Raw genomic sequence first — 22915 nt, forward strand, 5'->3', positions numbered from 1 at the left:
CTTTTCGTCTACTCCTTCACCTACAGCTGCTTTCCAGCCCCCCATGACTGTTAGATTTTCATCTCCCTTTACATTTGTGTTACTCTTTCAGTATCCTCATACACTTTCTCTATCTCTTCATCTTCATCTTCATCTTGCAACATAGGCATGTATACGTGAACTATAACTGTCAGTGTTGGTTTACTGTACGTTCTGATAAGATTAAACGTATCAATGAACTGTTCACAGTAACACACCCTCTGCCCCACCTTCCTATTTATTATGAATCCTACTCCTGTTGTATCATTTTCTGCTGCTGTTGATATTAGCCTATACTCATCTGACCAGAAATCCTTGTCTTCTTTCCGCTTCACTTCACTGACCCCTACTACATATAGATTGAACCTTTGCATTTAACTTTTCAAATTTTCTAGCTTCCCTACCACATTAAAGCTTCTGATATTCCACATCCCAATTTGTAGGATTATCCTTTTGCTGTTTCTTCAATCTTCTTCAACCCTCCCAGAGATCCGAATGGGGGAATACTCCAGAATCTTTTTCCCAAAGAGAGATCATTATGACACTTTTTCAGTTACAGGCCGCATGTCTTTTGGATACATGGTGTGTCTCTTTAACGCAGTGGTTTCCTTTTGCCTTCTGCACCCTGATGCCGTTGATCATTGATGATTCTTCTGCCGTCAGGGGCAGTTGTCCACCCCAAGGACAAGAGTGTACCCTAAACCTGTGTATGCTCTTCCGCCCCTCTTTGACAAGGCCATTAGCAGAATGAGGGTGCCTTCTTACGCCAGAAATTGGCTGCCAATGCTGATTAATAATCAAAATCTAAGCAGTGGCAGATTTCAAACCCAGGACCGAGGATGTTTCAATTACCAAAGACACTACCTCTAGACCATGGGTGCAATCTCGTGTGCGTTTATGTCACCTATTTTAGAAGAAGGCCTTCTGGCCAAAAGATTGTGTATTTAATAGTCTTTTGTTGTGCCTGTTTGCAATTCAACATCTCCGCTATACAGTGAGAGACAAACTATTTTTTTTCATATTATTGTCATTATTCCATCCCAGATTTTCCATTGTTTAATTACGTCTACTCTCTGTATCACAGCAGTTCACAGCATGTGCATCTGACATATCAAAAGAAATAAACACAAAATGGTTAAGTTGTACTGCGTACATCCAATAGCTATTTGAAGATACGTACTTCATTTTTAATGTTTTCATTATATGTTTAACAGAATAAGATTATGGCAGTAGTGTTAACTAGTTATTGATGAAATTACAATTGCAATCTTGGTGTAACAGTATAATAAAAAGTGCAAGGAATAACTGCAGGCACTTAAGCAGACTTTAAGGTCTTCAACCAAGCTAATTTTATAATCGTGAGATGTTCAAAGGAGGATTAAAACTGTTGAGGGAGATTAAGGCTTGAAACAATAAGCACGTTCAAAAAGACGTAGGGTGCAGTAATTATGAGGAAATGGAAAGACTTGCACAAGAGAGACTTCTGTCATGGAGGGCTGAATCTGGCATGTCTATGGACTGATGACTACAAAAAAAAGTTACATGTAATGTCTCCTTCAAATATATGTATAAGTTTTAACAATGAACCTCTTGTGATTCACAAATCTCCCTTTTCTGCGTCCGAAAATTAAGTTTCACAGCACCTCCATGACTCTCGAGCTTACTGAACACACATGTGGTGAAACACAATGAAGTACTGAATCCTATTGGCTATATTGTGGATGAAAACATTGCTTCACTTTTGGTTCATTGGCTTCTTGCTGTCTATTATGGAGGTCATGAAACTTGTCCTTTAATTACAACCTGCAAAAGACAACTGATTATATTCCAATCAGTGGCACGAATACACATTTATTACAGGATCATGACGACTTTCTAAATACAAAGGCCCAACAGAATGTCCAGTAATATTTTAAATACAAGTAAATATTAACAGTGTATCTTTGCACTTGTCAATAACTGGAATCAGAATGAGATTTTCACTCTGCAGCGGAGTGTGCGCTGATATGAAACTTCCTGGGAGATTAAAACTGTGTGCCCGACCGAGACTCGAACTCGGGACCTTTGCCTTTTGCGGGCAAGTGCTCTACCATCTGAGCTACCGGTAGCTCAGATGGTAGAGCACTTGCCCGCAAAAGGCAAAGGTCCCGAGTTCGAGTCTCGGTCAGGCACACAGTTTTAATCTCCCAGGAAGTTTCATATCAGCGCACACTCCGCTGCAGAGTGAAAATCTCATTCTGATTCCAGTTATTGACAAGTGCAAAGATACACTGTTAATATTTACTTGTACCGGTAGCTCAGATGGTAGAACACTTGCCCGCAAAAGGCAAAGGTCCCGAGTTCGAGTCTCAGTCGGGCACACAGTTTTAATCTGCCAGGAAGTTTCAAGAACTGGAATGATTTCTGAAACATTCAGAGATTAATCTCTAGCTGCTGTTGCAAATGTAAACATCTGGTTTTACAGCTAATAATTTGAGATTGGTTTGTTCCTTCTTTTACCATAAAACTGGAAGAATGTCACAATGTGTAGTTGGGTTGGGAAATTTAGTAGTAGTAGTAGTAGTAGTAGGTGGTTTTTTGTTTTTCCTTTAGTCTAGTTTGGTGCAGCCTTTCACACTAGTCTATCGTGTGCAAGCCTCTTTACACAATTACTGCAACCTACATCCATTTGAAATGTTACTGTATTCACGACTAGCTCTCTCTGTACAAGTTTCACCCCAAAAACTTCTCTCCATCATCAGACTATTGCTTAATGCCTCAGAATGTGTCCCTTCTTTTAACCAAATTATGCCATAGATTCTTTTCTCCCTATTCAATTCAGTAACTGATCAGTTATTGTATCTACCCACCTAATTTTCCACATTCTTCTGCGACATCACAATTCAAAAGCTTTTCTTCTCTTGTCCAAACTGTTTACTGCCCAAGTTTCATGTTGTACAAGACTAAGTCCAGACAAATATCTTCATAAAGGACTTCCTAACACTTAATTTTATATGTAATGTTAACAAATTTCTCTTTTCTGAAATGCTTTTCTTTCTATTTCCAGTCTGCATTTTATATCCTCTCTGCATTGGCTATCATTGAGTATTTTGCAGTCCAAATAGCACACACACTTCTATTACCATTAGTGTCTCATTTCCCAATCTAATTCTCTCAGCATAGTTAGATTTAACTATTGTTTTAGTTTTGTGACCTCTTTTCAAGACACTATCATTCTGTTCTGCTGCTCTTCCAAGTCCGGGGCTGCTCTTCCAAGTCCTTTGCTGACAATTACAATATCAGAATACCTCAAAGTTTTTATTTCTTCTCCCTGGACTTTAATTCCTCTTCCAACTTCCTCCTCAATTTTCTTTACTGCTTCCTTAGCATACAGGCTGAGTAACAATGGGGACAGGCTACAGCACTGTCTCACTCCCTTCTCAACCAGTGTTTCCCTTTCATGTCCTTCAACTCAACTGCAGTCTGTTTCCTGTACAAACTGTAACCCCCCCCTCTATTCCAATCAAATGTTTCCTAATGCTTCAAGACTCAACCATCTCTGGCTTCTTCCATTTATCCAGGGCCTACCACCTTGATTACCTATTCTTTTGCAATTTCTTCAGTTTTAATCTACAGGCCATAACCAATAAATTATGATCAGAGTTCACATCTGCCTATGGAAATCATATGCAGTTTCAAAATTGTCTTATCAGTCTGAAAGCTTCCACTATCTACAGATCTTTTTTCACATATACATTCTTCTGAGACTATTCCTTATACATTGACTGCCCCATGCAGAGTGTTGGATGTTTCACCATCAGCTCGGCAGACATGTAGTCAGGTGTGAGTGGGGCTCCGCTGTGGCCAGTGGCAGTCTAGTTAAATCAAGGATCAGCAATGACTAAATTATGCCCCTTGTAGAATTTTACAAGGTGGCTCCCTCTTTCATACCTTCCCTGAGTGCATGTTCTACCATTACTCTTCCTACTACTGAATTCCAGTCCCCATCACAAATTCCCGCCACACTTAACTATCTGCATTTATGTCGATAGATAAAGAATCTACTCACCACGTGGTGAGATTAAAGAAAGTGCAAGTCTTCTGAGCCAGTGGCTCCTCATGGCAAAACAGTTGAAGGAGGAGGAGGAGGAGGAGGAGGAGGAGGAGGAGGAGGAAGGGCTGGTGATGTTTAGCAGATTGAGTGTGTCCCCAAGTCACCTAGAACCCAGGATCAGGCAAGACTTACTAGACAGGATGAGAAGTAAAGACACTACTCACCCCGCCAAGTAAATCCCCCCCCCCCCCCCCACAGGTTTCTGGGCTCAGAAAGCTTGCATCTTTTCTTTGACCTTCATATGTTTTCTGACGCTGCAGCTTGGTAAGTAGGTCTTTTTAATCTATACATTTACATTATATTTTCAAAACTTCATTATGTTTGTGGATAGTTTACTTCTTCATACATTCTTTTGCTCTCTTAACACTAAGGCGCGGACGCCCGTAAAAATACGGGCGTGCGCGGCCTGCCTGAAAGTCCAGCGCCCGTAATTTTACGGGCGCAAGTTCTCGTTCTTACCCTTCCTTCCTTTGTGTGTTTTTACGGCTCCCGCTTGTCTGGGAGGCACTGCATGGACTATAGTTTGAGTGTTGTTCACTAGATGGTGCGGGCATGCTGTGGAAGGGTGTGTTTCCCTTTTCATTTGTCGTGTTTTGTGAGCGGCGATTTCTTCCCGCGCGGTCTCAGTAGCGTCAACGTGGCGAAGCGTGGCTTGACGGACGAAGAAATTGCTCGCGAGTTACATCGTGATTTAGAAGAAAGTGACATTGATTCGTCAGAGGAAGATATTGTAGATGACTGATGATGATGTGGACTATGTTCAAGAAGTAGTTTCTGGCAGTTCAGGTAAAGAGTTCTGACAACAAAACATGTATAATTTTTGTTCAGATTTTCACTGAAAAAAACTCTCAGTACGTAATTATGATTTTATTTGCAAATACTACTATTCTGATAGATTCAGAAGAGGAGAGCAGGTGTCCAAGCACTTCAGCAGCAAGTAATGCCATCGATATTGTGCCTGAAGAACGAGTGACTCTCATGGCGAGGGGGAAGCCGAGACCTGTGCGTCGCACCGATTCTGAGGAAGGTTGGACGACTACTGATCGTGCGCCAGACATCGATCTATTCTCAGGACAATCCGGAATATGCAATGTTGTCAGTTTAGACCAGAACAGTGCACCTATAGAATTCTCATATTTCCTAACAGACATATAAAGGAACAAACTAATCTGTATGCTCAACAATGCATCAGGACATTACGAAGCACAAATTCCCTTTCACCCACCTGCTCATTATCAAAGTGGAAAGGAGTTACACTTATGGAAATGAAGTTTCTGGCAATTGTAGTCCATATGTCTACTTGTGAGGCCACGTATACGAGAGCACTGGCCCAAGAACCCTGTTGTGTCGCGTAATTTCTGTCCAAACATCCTGAACCGTGACAGATTTCTTTCTATTTTGAGAAACTTCCACATTAGTGATAATTCCTTAGCTAAGAGGAAAGGAGAAACTGGCTGTGACCCACTGCACAAGGTGAGACCCCTCCTAGATAATGTGTGTGCTAATTTCCAGCGTGCGTATACACCATCTCAAAAAATTACAATAGATGAAGGCATGTGTAAATTTCGAGGTCGTGTGTATTTCAAACAGTACATACCACAAAAACCAAATAAATACGGTATCAAACTGTACATGTTATCCGAATCTGACACAGGTTACATCTGGAATTTCTCTGTTTACACGGGTGAAAGGTCTGACACAGTGACTCCGGTAAAGACATTGCTTGCAAATCCGTCAGGAAAAGGCTACATTTTGTTTACGGACAGATTCTACACAAGTCCAATACTTGCTTCAGAACTGGAAGCTGCAAAAACTGCTCGTGGGAACAACAAGAAAGTCTCGGCAGGGATTGCCTTGTGCTATAAAAGATCCAAACCTTCAGCAAGGAGAACTTATTTTCAGGCGTAAAGGAAATGTTAGCACTGTGTTGGAAGGACAAAAGAAATGTGCATATGATAAGTACAAGGCACACTGCTGAGATGGTGACTTTCACTGATCAGAGAGGAAGAGAGAAGTCAAAGCCAGCCTGTGTAGTGGACTACAATAGAAACAAGTTTGGTGTTGACTTATCAGATCAGCGATTGTCATACGGTGCATTTGAACATCGAACTGTGAAGTGGTGGAGAAAGTTGGCATTCCATGTTATACTAATGGTGATTGTAAATTCCTGCATATTATATAATAAGGTTCATGGAAAACACCTCACAACATCTCACTTCATGACAGTTATCTGTGCAGATCTTGCACAAAGCAAAGATCTTGAACCCCAACCTGGTCCATCTGGACTCTCAAGACTATCAACTGGAAATCATTTCCTGGAAAAGATTGAGACAGAAGTAGGTAAGAAAAAGAAACAAAAACAGTGTGTAGTGTGTTCTCTGAGAGGAAAAAACTGACTGGCGAAAAGACACAAGCTACCAGTGTAGTGAATGTAAAGTAGCATTGTGCAAAACGCCGTGCTTCAAAATTTACCACACAAAGAGCAAAATTGCATCCTAAAATAGTTACAGGAAGTTACTGTAGATAAGACATACTGTATCCATCATAACTACAATTTCTGTGTAAAATAAAAAAAATTACTTCTAGAAAATGCAGTGAATATACCTTTGACCAATTTTTCCTTTTTTCAAAAACAATATTATTATAACGTTTGTCAATAGTATGTATTAATTCAAGAGAAAGGTATTATATATGGTTTTAAACAAGAAAGTCTGGGTCTTTCAATAAGAGTAATTTTATTGCTATAACTGAAACCTTTCATGAGTTATAGTAGTTTAAAGTAAGTTAAAATCAGCCAGGCTTTATGGTAGACACCCGCGCGCAATTGCTCAGGATCCAAAGTGTTAATGATCTGCTGAGCTAGCTGATAAATCAACTTTTGCTACTGTAGTGGGTGTTGGCTTCATGTCTATGATTACAATGTGTTCACTGTGCTGGTCACAGAAACTTACTCTTAACCTAATTGAGGGATCTAACATTCCACTTTCAGACACAAAGAATGGCAGCATCTCCTCCTCTCTCTCCCCCCCCCCCCCCCCCCCACACTGATGAAGACATCCTCCATAACTATCCCCACCACAAGTTACAAATTAAGAACTATTTACCTCTGCAATATTTTACTTAAGACCATGTCATCATTGTTAAGCCATGCAACAGTGCTGCGTGCCCTCAGGACAAGTAATGGCTGTGAGTTTCCCTTGCTTTCATCCGTTCGCAACACTAGCACAGCAATTTTAGCAGACCACATCAAACATCCACACTGTTGCCTCTGTCTCTACTAAACGGGCTGCTGCACCTCTTCAGGAATCACAGGTGAGTGATATCTCCACAGATACCCCTCTATTGTGGTTGCACCTGTGGTACAGCTATCTGTATCAGCAGTCCACCTCAACTAGGCCTGTGGTTCATGGATTGGGGGGGGGGGGGAAGGCTAGTAGATACAGCTTCAGCTTCATAAAGCTAGCTGCTCTCAAAGTTGAAGCACAGTGTGCTGCTTGCTAAATTAGGATGCTAGACATGTTACTTGTTTGATTCAGACAGGTAAAGCAACTGGCATAGTGACCAATTCAGATGTTAGACTGCATGTGTAGTGAGGTACCACTTTTTGTGATGTCAAATTCTTGTATAATAATGAATATTACTGTAGTTTTGCCATCTCTTCCTTGAAAGCTCTGAAATATATCTGTGTCGGTTATCAACTTATTATGATCACTATGGTTATACTCTCACAAGCAACAGAAACAGGGTCAGAAGAATTTCTGTTCACTTTTATAATAACTTGTCCTACAAAGTCAAACAGTAATTTCACCTTATGTAGTCTGCAAGTTATGTCTCCTATTATGGGTGTCAAATAAGATCAGCAGACTTTGGTAATTTCATATATTATACAGGGGCTTCACTTCTGCTGGTTAGTAACAGCTTGTCTAATTAGAAAGCAATGTGGAGCATTGAAGTATGTGCAAAATTAATGAAAGCAGAAGAATGCTACACTACAGTATGTGATTGTATTTGTTCAGCCACCAGTTACATCAAATGGTAGCATGCCACAATTGAGATCCGACGAAAGTTTAAATATGATCAACCGACTAGAATGGGGAGGCAGTTGAGAAAGGTGCATGTGGCACCAACACTCACCATTCAGTACTAATGCAGTTTCATTATATCATTTCAACACAAAAACAGATTCACACTGGTATTTCTTGAAATAATGGCTTTTATGCATTACAGAACTGGTACCATACTATTACCTATCATAAATTACATTGCAGCCAATATAACACTGTAGAAACAGACTTCCTGAAAACTTTCATTCATAACACTAATCGCTGTCTTATGCTAGGTTTCTTAAAACAATCTCTGTAGTCTGTTGTATAGTAATTACAGCGCTTAACTCTCCATGCAACTGTAGTGCAACATCTAGCTATGATTTAAGGAATTTGACATGCTATGATCAGGCTCTGGAATGCAGGTTAGTGTTTTTTATAATTTTGATAAAATCATTTCAGCATAGTTTTTTTTTGTTTTTTTACAAAAAGGAACTAATGTACTTAAATTTGTAAACAAATCAAAAATTTATTTCTTAAAACATCACATTTTTGTAACTGTTTCATACAGAATTGTTGCCTTCATTATTATCTGCATAATTATCAGAATTACAGGTAATAAAGGAAACCTTTAAAAATATGGCAATAGATATCAAAGATATGTGCTTTATGAAGTCGGCTTTCTTCTCAACTGTGCTTAAAACCTTATTTACCTGCAATAACATCAATTACTTTCTCCCATATGCACTTGTCAAAACCAGGTTTCCATTTTTATAAAGAGAAGCAACAGAGATTACTTCTTATGATTACAATGTGTTACAAATTCAGATTCACAAATGAATATAAAAATTTTGTAATGCAAAAATTACAGATACAGTGTGATAACTGTCAGTTTGATCAAATATTATGTTTATCTTAATGACCACCTTGGAATGTACCTCTGCAATGAATTCTACAAAACTATCTCATTTTCCTTCATTCATTCATGACCTTTTCTCTTAAGATATAATTCAGATACACTGCTTTGTTACAAGAATCTTATCTGCATCTCCATGTTTTTCCATTACCAGTAAGTTATCTTTAAAAATCAATCAACTAAAACATTGAAAATATTTTCTCACTGTAGGAGTTAGGGAAAAAATGTGGTCCCTCTGCTATTCTTCTCAATCTTAACAATGTAGGCAAGTTTATCTAAGGAAAACATGGATGCACAAAATCAACAACATTTGCTACATCGAAATTAAAGCAAGAATTTTGAAGCGGCAAAATGTATCAATTAAGTATATGCATGTGTAGAAATGAAGATACCTGCCAAATTTTTATATCACGGTGAATATTTTTGCTCTTTGTAACTACCCAAATTGTATTATATAATTTTAAAGAATTTCTCTGTTAATGGTGCACACTGTGCATTATATAACAATAATCTATGAACAGTTCTACTTTTGGTCTGGCATCCAATAAAATATGTTCAGAACACCACTAGTTTTTGCACAATATATTTAAAATTACTTTTAAAAACTTAAGGAAACCAACTGCAAACAATTTTCAGTTTACAAAAATGAAACAACAGTTCCAACTACTAAATTTTTTATTGACATAACCAGTTTCAATTAAGGACATTCATGCACTGCATACAGAAAGATTACTGTAACATTCAACTCCTTGACTACAGCAGCCACATACTAATCTTGCGTGCAGGCAGAATATTTCCTCTACAGATGATTAATCATTAATTGAAACCAGTCCTGTCAAAACATCTTGGAGGTGCAACTTCTTTATAGGAAATTTCGATAGTTGCAAGACATTGTCGCCTTATGGTAATCATTTTCAAACTATTACTAAATAGTTTTCTGGAATACACCACTGACAATATAACAATGACAAACTAAAATTGTCCCATACTGCACATTAAGTCTGCCACAATCATATTACATCAGCTTTTTGTTGTACAAAATGACTTTAAAACTCAGAATGATCAAATTCAATAAAATGAGAGCAACGATGAATCTTAGAAAGCTACAATAACTCATGACTGCATATTATTTTAATGTAGTGGCTTAAAATGCAGGTTGACACAGAATGTTTCATCGGTTTAAAGAAGGACAAGCAAATCCTTTACAAATTACATCATCACTAATTCTTATTTTGTGGGAGGATAGGGACATGTTCCTTTAGCCAAGGCATCACTAAACAATAATTTCTAAAACACTTTTCTGAACGTTTCAACAACCTAAATTTTAACATTTATCAGTAAGAAAGTCATCAATAGTACTGACAGTACAAAAAGTGGTACCAATTACTAGACAAAATTAATGACGAGAGCTCTTGGTCTCATCCAATAAATAACACAAAGTTGACAATTCTAATTAATGTCAAGACAAACAAATAAAATCACTGATTCTTTTCCCAATTAGTATGTCTAACACTCCCATCAGAAAAACCAAATATCTAACTCTTTTAGTTAGAAACACTGTCATTTTGCAATTATTGTGTGTGTGCCTGAAGGTAATCAGTAGATTAATAAAATAGATTTGCATGAGTACATACAGATGTTTTACCCTTCTCCCTAACATCAGCCTACTGAACAAAATATTGACAGGGTAATTTAACTGAAACCCAAGCACATACACCTTCCTCCCCTACACCCCCCCCTCCCCCCCAAAAAACACGCACACGCACACACACACACACACACACACACACACACACACACACACACACACACACACGTTTATTGGGAAACAGCTATTACAACGAATCTTTATGCCCAATTTAAAGCATGCATTTACTAGTCCTTACATGAAACCAATACTTTTTGAAGCCAGAATTCCTACTAAGGCAACAGTAGTTTATACAAATTAAGTTTCTAATCATATTCTGTAATTGTTCCCATAAATAAATATAGGTATTTTCTAGCTACTTTGGGTTTCTATCATTCAGTGCTTGTCAGTCTGCAAAGATGCAACAAGCTACTACTATAAATTCCTACACCTATTTTCATGCAATTCCCTTATGAAACAGGACTTTGTTCATTATTATGGGTCTCTCATGTACTGTTGCTGTTGTGATACAATGATCCCATTCACAACATTGCAAATCCGCACATTCTCACATGTGACTGTTTACCGGCACTTCCAATATGCATGTCTGACACAAATTGTATTTTCTTCCAGCATTCATCTCTGCTGCAACAAGTATGCATGCTTTTAACTGTTAAGAAATTTCTTCTTTCCCATTAATCTGACAAGACATTTCAAAACTGAAAAGTGAATTCATGTTTACAGGAGTTATTTAAAAGAAATGCAAAGAAGTGTTCAATAGACTATTTTGTGAAGAGTAGACAATGAACCAGAACATGCAGTGTTTTTGCCACTACAAATGAGACTAGTTGTGTAATAATGTAAATTCTGTCCTCAGTAATTAAGTTGCCATGATTAAGGTCCAATAGATACCTACCTGAAAAAATACCAGTAACACTGAAAGTTAAAGTCAATTATTCTGCAGCATCTGGGTCTTACTTGCCTTTACATAATGCAAATTATTCTTCAATGACTTAAATCTAAGGATTTTCTTAATCCCACAAAAAGAGTGCTACTTAAAACACCCATCCCTCTTATTCTGACTATATATGAATGGCAATAGCCTACTGAAAAATGAGGTTCAGTACTGTGAAATGTTAAATTTTAACATAATATTAGCCTACAAGCAACTGATCACAGTCAATGAGAATTAAGTATTTTCACCATAAAATGTTTCTTAACTAAATTATCCCACAATAGTTACAAATTAGCAAAAATATGTGAAGGCAAAAATTGCTTCTCTCTTTATAAAGCTTTTTCTTTAAGCAAATATAGCACAAATAATACTTTTATTTTTCAACTAATTAAAAATCAGGGCAATAATTGGCAAACAAAGTAGCACAGGAAGTGCTTACAGTAACATGTCTAACCCCACACACACACACACACACACACACACACACACACACACACACAGTGAGATATATATCAAAATTTTGGGTTGCTGGTGGTCCAGCAGTGACTCCAAAGAGGAAAGGGAGAATAAATACACAAACAATGACGACTGCAGTTAAAGAGTAACTTTTTCGTAAGTAAAATATACTCACTTTAATATCTTGCAATTAAGATTAAGAACCAAGACAACATTTTCATAATTTATAAACAAATCAATTCTAATTTTCAGAAATAAATGTATAAAATAGTAAACAAGCAATGATTTCCTATATCTAAGGCAATCATATGTCATGGCTAACACCATCCCCCATTACTCGGCCACCGGAACATAAGCAAATGACAGCAAAAATGAGTATTTTCCTGCCACCACTGCTTTAACATAATTATATAACTATATGAACAAATCATGAGTACTGTATAAAAAAATCCTTGCTGTTAAAACATCTCTGTACAGTTTTGATCATCATCCCTGGTGGAAGTAGGGAATAAAAAAACAAACTTGCTTAGCAAGTCTTACTTCAATCCACAGAACTGTACACAATTCTTCGAGTACAATTCAAACGTGTGACCGAATTACCTTATAAAAATGGCATAAATCCTTTCTCAAAATAAATATACAGCCACAATTTGGTCAGAGCAGTTACAAAATCACTTTATGCATTGTGTACTTCCCACAGAAGAATTTTTCACAACATACAGTGAAATAACTGTCTGCTGAAACATTAGTCTGAGGCCAAATGGAAACAGCACTGGACAGCTGTCAGAGTAAGGAACATCTAGACAACCAACTGGTTGGCTTCCTCATGGGTTCGGATGCCTTGAGCTGATGACCTCCCTTTGGTGGGTTGCTGGCCTCCTATAAAGTAAACATTATCTGTAAATACTGAAAACACTTATCCTTCAGTTACACAATGCTCTGGAACCTTCACAGAAAAAACATTGATTAGTACAAAACATGTTCCATGGCCATGCTAATTAGCAACAAACCAATGAGGTAACAATTTGGATTAAACTACGGTGAAATTCCAAACCAAACTTGTACCACAAAGTGTCTATGGTAGCAATAAAAACATTAAGTAAAATATTTGTATAACATAGAACCCTATTTTCATTTTCAAACAATCAAAAGATATGGATGACTTTCTGGAATCCAGTATTTATACTACCTTCTGTGCTATAACAGTATCTGGTAACTCAATAATTATGAAAAATTTATCAAATTAGTTTTATCAAACAATTTTAAAATATTTTTGCAAGTACAGCATATGAGGCTACATACAGTAACATATGAAATGTTACATTACACTAATCACTGCTTTCCAAAATAAAACTTAGAACACAGCAATTTAAAAAAATTAATAAATAAAATAAACTCTTACAAAGGCATTATAAGATGAAATGCTTCTTAGATGGTAAGTTTCAAGGAAAAAAATGTTAAACAGTAAACCAAAGATAGTTAAACTATGTGAGAACCTTTACATTGTAAAATTTAGAACCTGAAGTTAAAATAACTTCAAAGTTTAATACTGCTTTAACACACAGGCATTTTTAATTGTCATCCTATAACTGTAGTTTAAGAGGATGCAGAAAATCTATAGAAAATAATGAAATTAAGTAATTACACTCATATATGAATCTACCCACTAAAACTGCAGGTATTACACATTAGTAACTTCTAAAAGAAAACCCGCATGGTAGAATCTGATAAACAACTAAATAAGTTGTGGCATGAAGAATGGCAGTTATAATAAGGGACACTAAGCAAAATGTCCTAACTAACTGAAGATTAAAACTGAACTGAAGGCACCATAATACATTTGTATACTAAAAATATTACACAGTTAGAAAAAATAGAACACTATTTAAATTTTATGAGTACCAATAGAGAAAGAATACCCAAATACTTTGAGGCTATTCCACCTCTAACTGGTCCGTGTAAATCCGTAGAACCAGAAGAGGCACTTCAAGAAGTGTTAATTGATTTAGCTGGTATCTTATAATCTGCCCAACATATCTACTACTTGCAGTGAAAGAGGTTTTCACAAAACTACAGAGAAAGGGCCAATGAAAGGAGAGAGAAAAACATAAATGGAGGAAAATTATGAAATAATGTAAAGGAATTCCATCAGTAACAGTTCATATGATAAAGATATCATGAATTATTCAAACTCTATTAAATGACATTAGAGATTTTTAACTTTGTTATCAACAATTTTCCTGTTTCCAGGTAGAATTAGAACAATTCTGGCTGCCAACATGTTCTGTTAATTTTCTACTTTTACTCCCTGTCCATTGCACAGGAAACGAATGTGAATTATATCTGCTCTTCATCAAGATAACTATAATTTTGACCATTCTGCTTTAGTATGTCACCCAGAAAGTGACGTATGTGTCTTGATAACATTGGGGTTGCTGCCATGTTGTGTATATGCAATGTCAAAGTGGGTATGTTTTGGAAAAGGAACAGTTCACTTTTCTATTCGAGGTGTGTAAGGGCAGTGATGGATTCATAAAAATGACAATGAACATGTGCACTGCAAATGAGGCCAGCACTAAACACTTCAAGTTTAGCATTAACAGCAAAGTATAACATTTTACATTCTGGAAATTTACAGTACTCGCTTTTAATGCGCAAAATTCCAATTTATTCTCTACCTCTGTTTAACAAAGTCAGATTTCCACTATACTTCAATTTAGGGGAAAAAACAAAAAAAAAAAACAAAAAAGCCCCACAAGAATATGTTGTTTGCTTCCACAAATCCTCTCTTCATTTCATTTCATTCAATCTATTGTTCACATTACTACTCAGATTCTTCACTTTCATGGAATATAACCTACATGAAAAATAAGGTAGTATTATTTATGTTGAAGCAAGGCTGTCAATCAGATTACAATAAATGCTTGAATATGATATGAAAGCAATTATCAAGCAGGCACAAAGCAGAAAGGTGAATTCCTTTAACTGCAAATGAAAGTATTATTTTTAGAATATTTGCCATTTTATTGAAAGATTTCTTAAGCCAGGTAAAGGCAAGGACACTCAGGCTTCCAATAAGAACACCATTCAGCTTTAACATCCACACTGATACATGATTGAAAGCTTCCTCAGTGTATTCCTATGATAAAATATGCTTAGCTGATCAGCCACACAGTGGCAAGAATATGACACCATCACCGCTCGACTGATCTCCCTCTAAGATTTTATCGCACGTGCACGCGTGCACACACACACACACACACACACACACACACACACACACACACACACACACACACACACACACAGAGAGAGAGAGAGAGAGAGAGAGAGAGAGAGAGAGAGAGAGAGAGAGAGAGAGAGAGAGAGAGAGAGAGATATTCATAAACACAATTGGATATTTTATCGTCATTTTCTGCTGAAGAAACTTTTGAACATTGTGCATCTGAAAAACCCTCTGTCCAACTAGAACGTAACAATAACACAACCTACAAAGTAATTTTATAAATACTAATGTATTTTACATCACACATTTCAATTTACAAACTGCAGTACTGTGATTCTCAGACTTATCACAACGAAACAAGCCTGTAGCTGTTCCAGTAATATCCACATGCACATGCACAACTGTATCAGCACCTCAGTCTAGTGTCCCCCCCCCCCCCCCCCCTCTCCTTCCTTCCTTCCTTCCTTCCAGTTGAATTCCTGCTAACAGGTTAACTAAAATATATGGAAAACACAGATTATGTATGTCCTCACTGAAGAGTGTTTGCATATTTATCCACTGCTGAAGTAGTTTTCTATCTGCCTGTTCTATAAAAAAATTCACACACAGAATAGCATTTAATACAATGCCAAATATTTAGATAACTTTCTATAAGTTATTGAAAATTGTGTGTTAAAAAACTGAAGAACAAAATTTTACATTCATAGAACAATTAAACTTTTTTAAGCCATTTAGTCAACACACATTTCCAACCCCTGAAACAAAATAACTTTTATATTTCAGTTAAACATAGATCCTAGCTTTTTGTAACAGCTCATCATGTGGTTTAAGGAAAAATTTACAGTTTAAGTTGCTGTAACATAAAAAGGAAAATTTTATTGATATTTAACCAGACTGTCTTAACACTTTCTGCAAGAAACAAAATGGACTTCCCTTGGCGCAGAAATATCTGCAGCATCCCCACATTTCGAGGCAAACTGGTTAACAACATTTACTTCTCCCATGATGCTGACCTTGTTAACTACTATTTCCTTGATCAAGAATTTTCTGATATTAACACTTGTATTTAATCACAAAAAAGAACAACTATTCTCTTAATGGTGTTCCATAGATTGAGAAGAACAAATAATCCTATGAATGAGAATGTATGGCAAGGAAGGGGGGCTTGAGAAATCATCCTGAAGACGGAGTCAAACCAAGCTTACTGGAAGCCTGGCTGCTTCATTTCTGAAACTCAAATCTGAGTGGACAGAAATGCTGCAAAATATTGGGGATTAATACTTCCCACTGCAAACACAAGGAATCTTTCTACTTCCACTCTAAATTAGGTTTACAATATACTTTATTCATAAACACTCTAGGTAAGAGGAAATATGTGGTAATGGCAAAAAGAGCAAATAAAATTGAAAGCTTTATTGATGGATTGGAGGAGTTTAAAATGACGTGTTATAAGAACATAAAAACGCACTTTACACCTATGATCTTAATACCAACACCTGTGTGACTGCAAATGCTAATTACAGATAAGAGGAAGAAAGGGTTATCACTACTTGCAGATGCCCTCCACATCCAAAAATGTGCTCATTTCTCACAATTGTGCTACAAACTGGTCTAGTCATCTGCACCTCTGGACCTGAGCATACTTCGTTGCATGAAATCACACTACAGAATAGCTGGTGCAGAGATAACAACTCCTTGAGATGAAGGAATTATTATTTTACATAGTCTGTATGAAACACTGACTCAACAGCCTGTACTTAATGGTTTTGCAAATGCTAGTTATTTTATAGTGTCAGCTGCCATACAGGATAATTCATTTCCTTCAAAGCAGGTGGAAAGTTATCAAAAATATTTTACGAAGTGAAAACACATTGCAGAATTGTTTGTTGTGAGAAGATCCTGACTTTCACACTCCCAGTAGTTGCTAGAAAGTTGTGCGATGCTCTTATGAAAGAAAGAAAAAGGATTATGTCCGTGGCTACACTGAGCATTAGACAGAAAAGAAGTATTCGTCTGCAGGCAGGTTTTTTTTCCATTTATACAACTACATGATTTTATGTGGAGGTAATTTCTCTGATTTCAAACAGCTGTTGCCAGCAACTTAACAAGTCCTATACATAAATCATGCTGCAAGATTGAGGGAAACAATACATTAACCAAAACATTGATGATATTGAAAGAAGTATTCCTGAACTGTTCTTCCATCATGCTCATTCTATAAAGAAAGAAAGAAAGAACCTAAATAAAGCAATGGAAAATGTGGGATAGAATAACAGTAATGTGAAAAGGATAGACTGCCACTAACGACATGCAAGAGGCAATGAATGGTAGAAAGGTACGTTGAAAAAGACAACAGTATCTGCTAGGCTTTTTCAGGATGCCTGACACTCAACACCATCTCTCAGTGTTGAGCAGAGACCTGTCACTTCATATTGTTGCATCTAAACAAAAATTTCTCCTTCCTAAATGCTCTTAATCAAGACACCAATCAGCTGTTTCACATGTGATTACAGTGAAAACCAATTGATTATATGTTAAGCTCCATTTTAATTTCTTTCACACTGTGATAATGTAATAGAGTACTTATATTACCTCAAAATGGGCCTACTTTAGATAACAGTAACAAATATATAAACTCTATGAACAAATTAAAATCCTTGTCGGCACTTGAAAAATTATGGAGGAAATATTTACTTATACACAAAATTTGATACAAAGTTCATCACAGAAGCTTCTGTACAGTGTTAAATGCTGACAATACAAGAACACAGTGAATTGGGTATGGCACCCAAAAATCACTGCAAAATGTTAGGGAAATGTTTCCAAAGCATTGCACGAATATTAATCATCATGCAGCAGAAAAGAAACCAGTATTACCTTCTGCCATCACCAGTTGCATAATAGAAGGAATGGAAAGAAAAATAAGCATTAGTTTCCCCGAACAATTCAAAATGTTTTTTTCTATAATGCATAATTATGAAAATCTTAGTTTTACATTAATGCTAGACAATTTGAACAAATCCACACATTTCTTTTGTAATAATTTTCAGAATCATTATCTAATGTTGTGTAACTATGTCAAACATGTTTAGCACTAAGATAGTCTGTGGAATTGCATTAGTTATTTTACACACTACCCAGTACATTTCACTATCTCATCACATATGCAGCCAAAACAAATTCACTGTTGGGCTTTTTCAAAATGAGAGTACCCTGTGCATAAACATATTGTGATAATTTATGTATATGAAAAATATGTTCTACAACTTTACTACTGCATACTGTTGAAAGTGTGAAACAGTGGCCATAGCTGACACCTTACAATTTCACCCAACAATACAACATCATGTCCTATGATCTAGTTATTTGACTTTTTATAATGAAAATCAAAAAATGGAGATCTTCATGAACTTCTGAAGTGTAATATACTACACATTAAGGATTTCAGTAAATATATATATAAAATAAATTACACGGAGTGTGTGTGTGGCCAGCACTTGCCTTCAGGATGCAAAATCTGAATTGCTGCAGATACACCCACATTAACAAGTACAAAAAACTTCTCTCTTTTGGAACTGTTAGTTCTTTGCTCAGGGAGGAAAGAAGGATCACTGGGGAATGTTGGAAAAACACAAAGTTCGCTCAGAACCCAGAATGAGGAGCACCCCTTTTAAGGACAACGGGTGGCAGATTAAAGGGTAGGCTTCTCCTACAAGTCAGCTCTAAACTATATTACACTTCATACATGAGGAACTTTTGCATACTATTCATCAAAACACTTTAAAACTAGGATCCCTGTCCCACTACCACCAACCAAAAAAGTGTTACACAACTCAGCCTCAACTGGGTGGTCACCTAAGGCCTTACATTCGAGGCGCTTAGATATTTGATTGAAATTAGCAGTTTAAACTAAAAGTGTTCCATTACGAAGGTGTTTGACACTTTTCAGAGACCCAGCAATACCTTCCAATGCGTTGTTAATATAGAAAGGGGATATCTCCTCAAAGCTTCCCCCATTTCACTTTATTACAATGAAAGTGTTACGGCACACTGATGTTACCATTATTCTGAGACTTCTTTTCAGGAGGACTCTGCAACAGAGCACTCTGAGGAGTGGGTATAGGTGCTGCCTGACAGTACACCGTCCCGTCAGGAGTAGTAGTTTCATGAGACAGTTCCATAGGGATCCCACAAGATGCTAGGGAAACAACTGTCAACCCAGGCAGAGCCCTGCATGCCTGAGAAAGCCTTCTACAGCTGAAGGTCGGCAGGTGCCCCAGAGGTTGCCCACTAAAGACAGTTTTACCTCAACAGCCATTCACCACCTCAGCACATAGCACACCTCGAGGTTGAGTTTTTTTTTTTTTTTTATTATTATTATAGAGGTGTGTACCTTCTTTGCAGTCCAGGCGGTGAAGGCAAGATCCCCGTTCTCTGAAACACAACATTCCACTGCTGCACCACATGGTGGTTGCTGAAGTACGACCAGATCTCACGGTGACAGAGGACTGGTGCACTTACCAGTCCGCAGCTCAGGAACCCCGGGGTCGCCAAGTCCATAGTCGGCAAACAAATGCTGAGCCCCTTAGGGGAGATTTATCAAATGCTGTTCACGTTGCACAGAGATTTCAAGACTCGCCAACAAAGGCACATTTTGTAGTGATCAAGTCAATATTCAGGTACGTAATCAACAATTTCTGATGGCTAAGATTGAGAAGAATAAAAATAGTAACATTGAAGCTTATAGCGATGATCACTGTGGGGACATAACTACAAGATGAACAAGTGGTATCCCACTCAAGATCCATGAAGCGCCAATTGTGAGGAAAAGTAAATTGCAGCATTGTGTTTCTCTTTCTTCAATGGAGGTGGAATTTGCGACTGCAAGTGAAACTTGCAAATCACTTTTGTGGTCTGACTGACTTCTGAAAGAAATTAGAGCTGCTGAGTCCTCAGTTCCTATTTTGCAAACAGATAAGCAAAGTGCTATTAAATTTACTAATGATCAGGATTTTTATGAATGATGAAACAGACAGAGAGAAGGTATTGCTACATTTGTCAATTCATTAAAGAGAAGGTTACAACAAATTACACATCAACTGATGGACAACCAAAGATTCTGACAAAACTTTCGCTGTTTACGAAGTTACATAAGATGGTGGGACTTTTTATATAGTTCCTACATTATACATAAAAGATTGTGAGTGTGTCAAAGTATCAGTATTTTCATTGTTTTTATAGCTTCTTTGAGCTTCAGTTGGAATAATTAGTGGTGTTCGTTGTTCAATGCTGGTACTGTGGTTTTTAAATAAATATTTCATTTTAAAAATGCCATTTGACTTGTCAACATGGGAGAATGAAGTACTAGGCCAACAGGAAACTAGGAAAACACTTTATACGAAACAGACTACATTGATGCAAGTAAGGCCAAACAGTGTAAATAAGAAAGCATTTAAAAAATTTTGCAAATGCTGCTTTAACAGGAACTGACCTTGTAAGAACGAATTAAAAAATAGCCTAAAATCTCCAATACAGCAGCAAAAGATACCATAAAGGAACGAAACTTCCACTAATTTTCTTTTCCTCATGCAACAGCACATGTTTTGCAGAATATTTGTAAAAAAAAAATATTTTTGGTTTCCATTTTAGGCAATATGAAAGTAAATACAGACATTTCTTTTTATAAAATGGAGCTAAAATTTTAAACTTTTTCCTGGATTCGCAAGTTTACTTACAAGTATTAGGTAATTTTGTTTACATTCCAATGAATATATTAGCACCAAATTTCACACAGACAGGATGAAAAGAAAGCTTTAATATTTTTTTTTTTCAAAATTTTAAGTGTCATTTTGCATCACTGTGATAAAAATGTGCAGACTTCCAAGCTCTGAGATATCTTGTTGCCTATATCTGTGCAGTGAACACCCTGCCCCCACCCCACCCCAAACCCATTCACTTTTGCGTATATATCGGTAGCGTCGGAGCTTTCGCCCCCGGATGGTAAGTACTGGTCATCAATGTTTTCTTGTAATTTTAAAATTTATCTTGTATCAATGAAAATAATTTTTGAAAATATAATTTAACTGATTGGATAAAATCTACTCACCAAGTGGCAGTAGAAGAACACACTTATAAACGTTATTACAGTTTGCTAGCTTTAGGAGCCTGTCTGGCAAAAGGGTTGCAGGGGAAGAAAGAGCAGTAGAGTTCTGGACAGTCACCCAGAACACCAGGTCAGATGAGACTTACCAGGCAGGATAAGAAGGAAAGACTCGAGAACTTTGATGCAAGGTTCAATGACAGGTTTGCTGTTGGAATGGTTTTGGGACAGGGCTGCAAAGTGATACTCCACTTGACATTAAGTGTGAAGGAAAGTAGATCTTTCACCGAAGCAGCATGATTAAATGCAGGTTTAGGGCCCGAAGTGAGACTTAGGCAACACAGATTTTTCAGAAGGGGAGAGAGCTTTAGAAGAGAGGTTGACAACACAGTATTCCTGTGACTGGTTCTCATGATTATGAGTTGCTATTTGTCTGAGAGGCAGTTGTGAAGGCTTTATGATAAGGAGGTTGGCCAAGTACAGTCTGTAGGAGAGAAGTAGTAGATGATGGTGTGGCTGTTTAGGGAGATGCAGAGGAACAGGAAGGGAACATTACTGTTGAGGAAGTTTAGGAATCTTTTCTCTTCATCCCATCCAGTAAGTCTCCTCTGACCTGGGCTTCTGGGTGACTTTTTCCAAACTCTACCCCTTTTTCTAAAACTCACCAGTCCTTTTACTTCACCCCTCTTTCTTCCTCTTCAAACCTCCTGCCAGAAGGAGCCACTAGCTCAGAAACCTTGCAAACTGTAAGGTGTGTGTGTGTGTGTGTGTGTGTGTGTGTGTGTGTGTGTGTGTTGCTTATCTATTCATTTACATTAAAATGTATCTTAGGATTATTAAACTTGCATATTATTCATTAACGAATAATACAAGAGCACTATCAACTAATCACTGAGCAGTCTTAGTTGAGCAAGCATCACACTATAGCAGATCCCAGCACAGACCTCTAAGAAACACAAAAATACTAGTTCTTCGTACTACAACTTAAGTAAACAAACATCTGAATATGTAAAATGACAGTAATCAGTGTAGTGACAGATGTCTACTAACCAATTTTTTCTCCATCTTAGTCTTTATATCTCTGGCAAGTGTGAAGAAGGCTTCCTCAACTCTTATAGAAGCTTTTGCACTTGTTTCCATAAATTTTATTCCATATTCTATAGCTAATTGTTCTCCTCTTTCTTTTGTTACCTTCAAATAAAAGAATAAAGAATATATTATGACTGATACATAGTATTTAAAAACTAAAAGCTAAAGGTAAAACTAGTCGCAACATGACAACAATGAAGATTTTTACACACCAAGTATTTTACAATTGATTTTAGTATTTTGTTTGGTTATTTCTGAGGCCAAGTGCAGGACATTCAGTTTTAGGTACTGAAAAGAAGGTTTCTTACGAAAAAGTCCCTTCTCCCTTATGGAGCAACATCGCAGTTTATGTATTTTCTCCAGCAGGTAAGAGGTGCATGTCTAGTCCCAGT

General features: G+C 37.0%; 1 protein-coding gene across 2 annotated transcripts in view; it reads right to left on the reverse strand.

Moving 5' to 3' along the window:
* Window positions 1–12246: 12246 nt before the first annotated feature.
* Window positions 12247–22915, reverse strand: part of LOC124794764 (ras-related protein Rab-8A) — a 57010-nt gene continuing 46341 nt past the window's right edge. The window contains exons 4-6 of one of the 2 annotated variants that reach the window (XM_047258383.1): window positions 22485–22625; window positions 19728–19730; window positions 12247–12987 (exon numbers count right to left, since the gene is read on the reverse strand). In XM_047258383.1, coding sequence (XP_047114339.1) covers window positions 12892–12987; window positions 19728–19730; window positions 22485–22625 — 240 coding nt within the window. In that variant the 3' untranslated portion in view covers window positions 12247–12891. The remainder of the gene's footprint in view (window positions 12988–19727; window positions 19731–22484; window positions 22626–22915) is intronic. The other variant, XM_047258384.1, reaches the window with a different exon arrangement.

Source organism: Schistocerca piceifrons, chromosome 4 (assembly GCF_021461385.2).
Source record: "Schistocerca piceifrons isolate TAMUIC-IGC-003096 chromosome 4, iqSchPice1.1, whole genome shotgun sequence".
NCBI lineage: Eukaryota > Metazoa > Arthropoda > Insecta > Orthoptera > Acrididae > Schistocerca > Schistocerca piceifrons.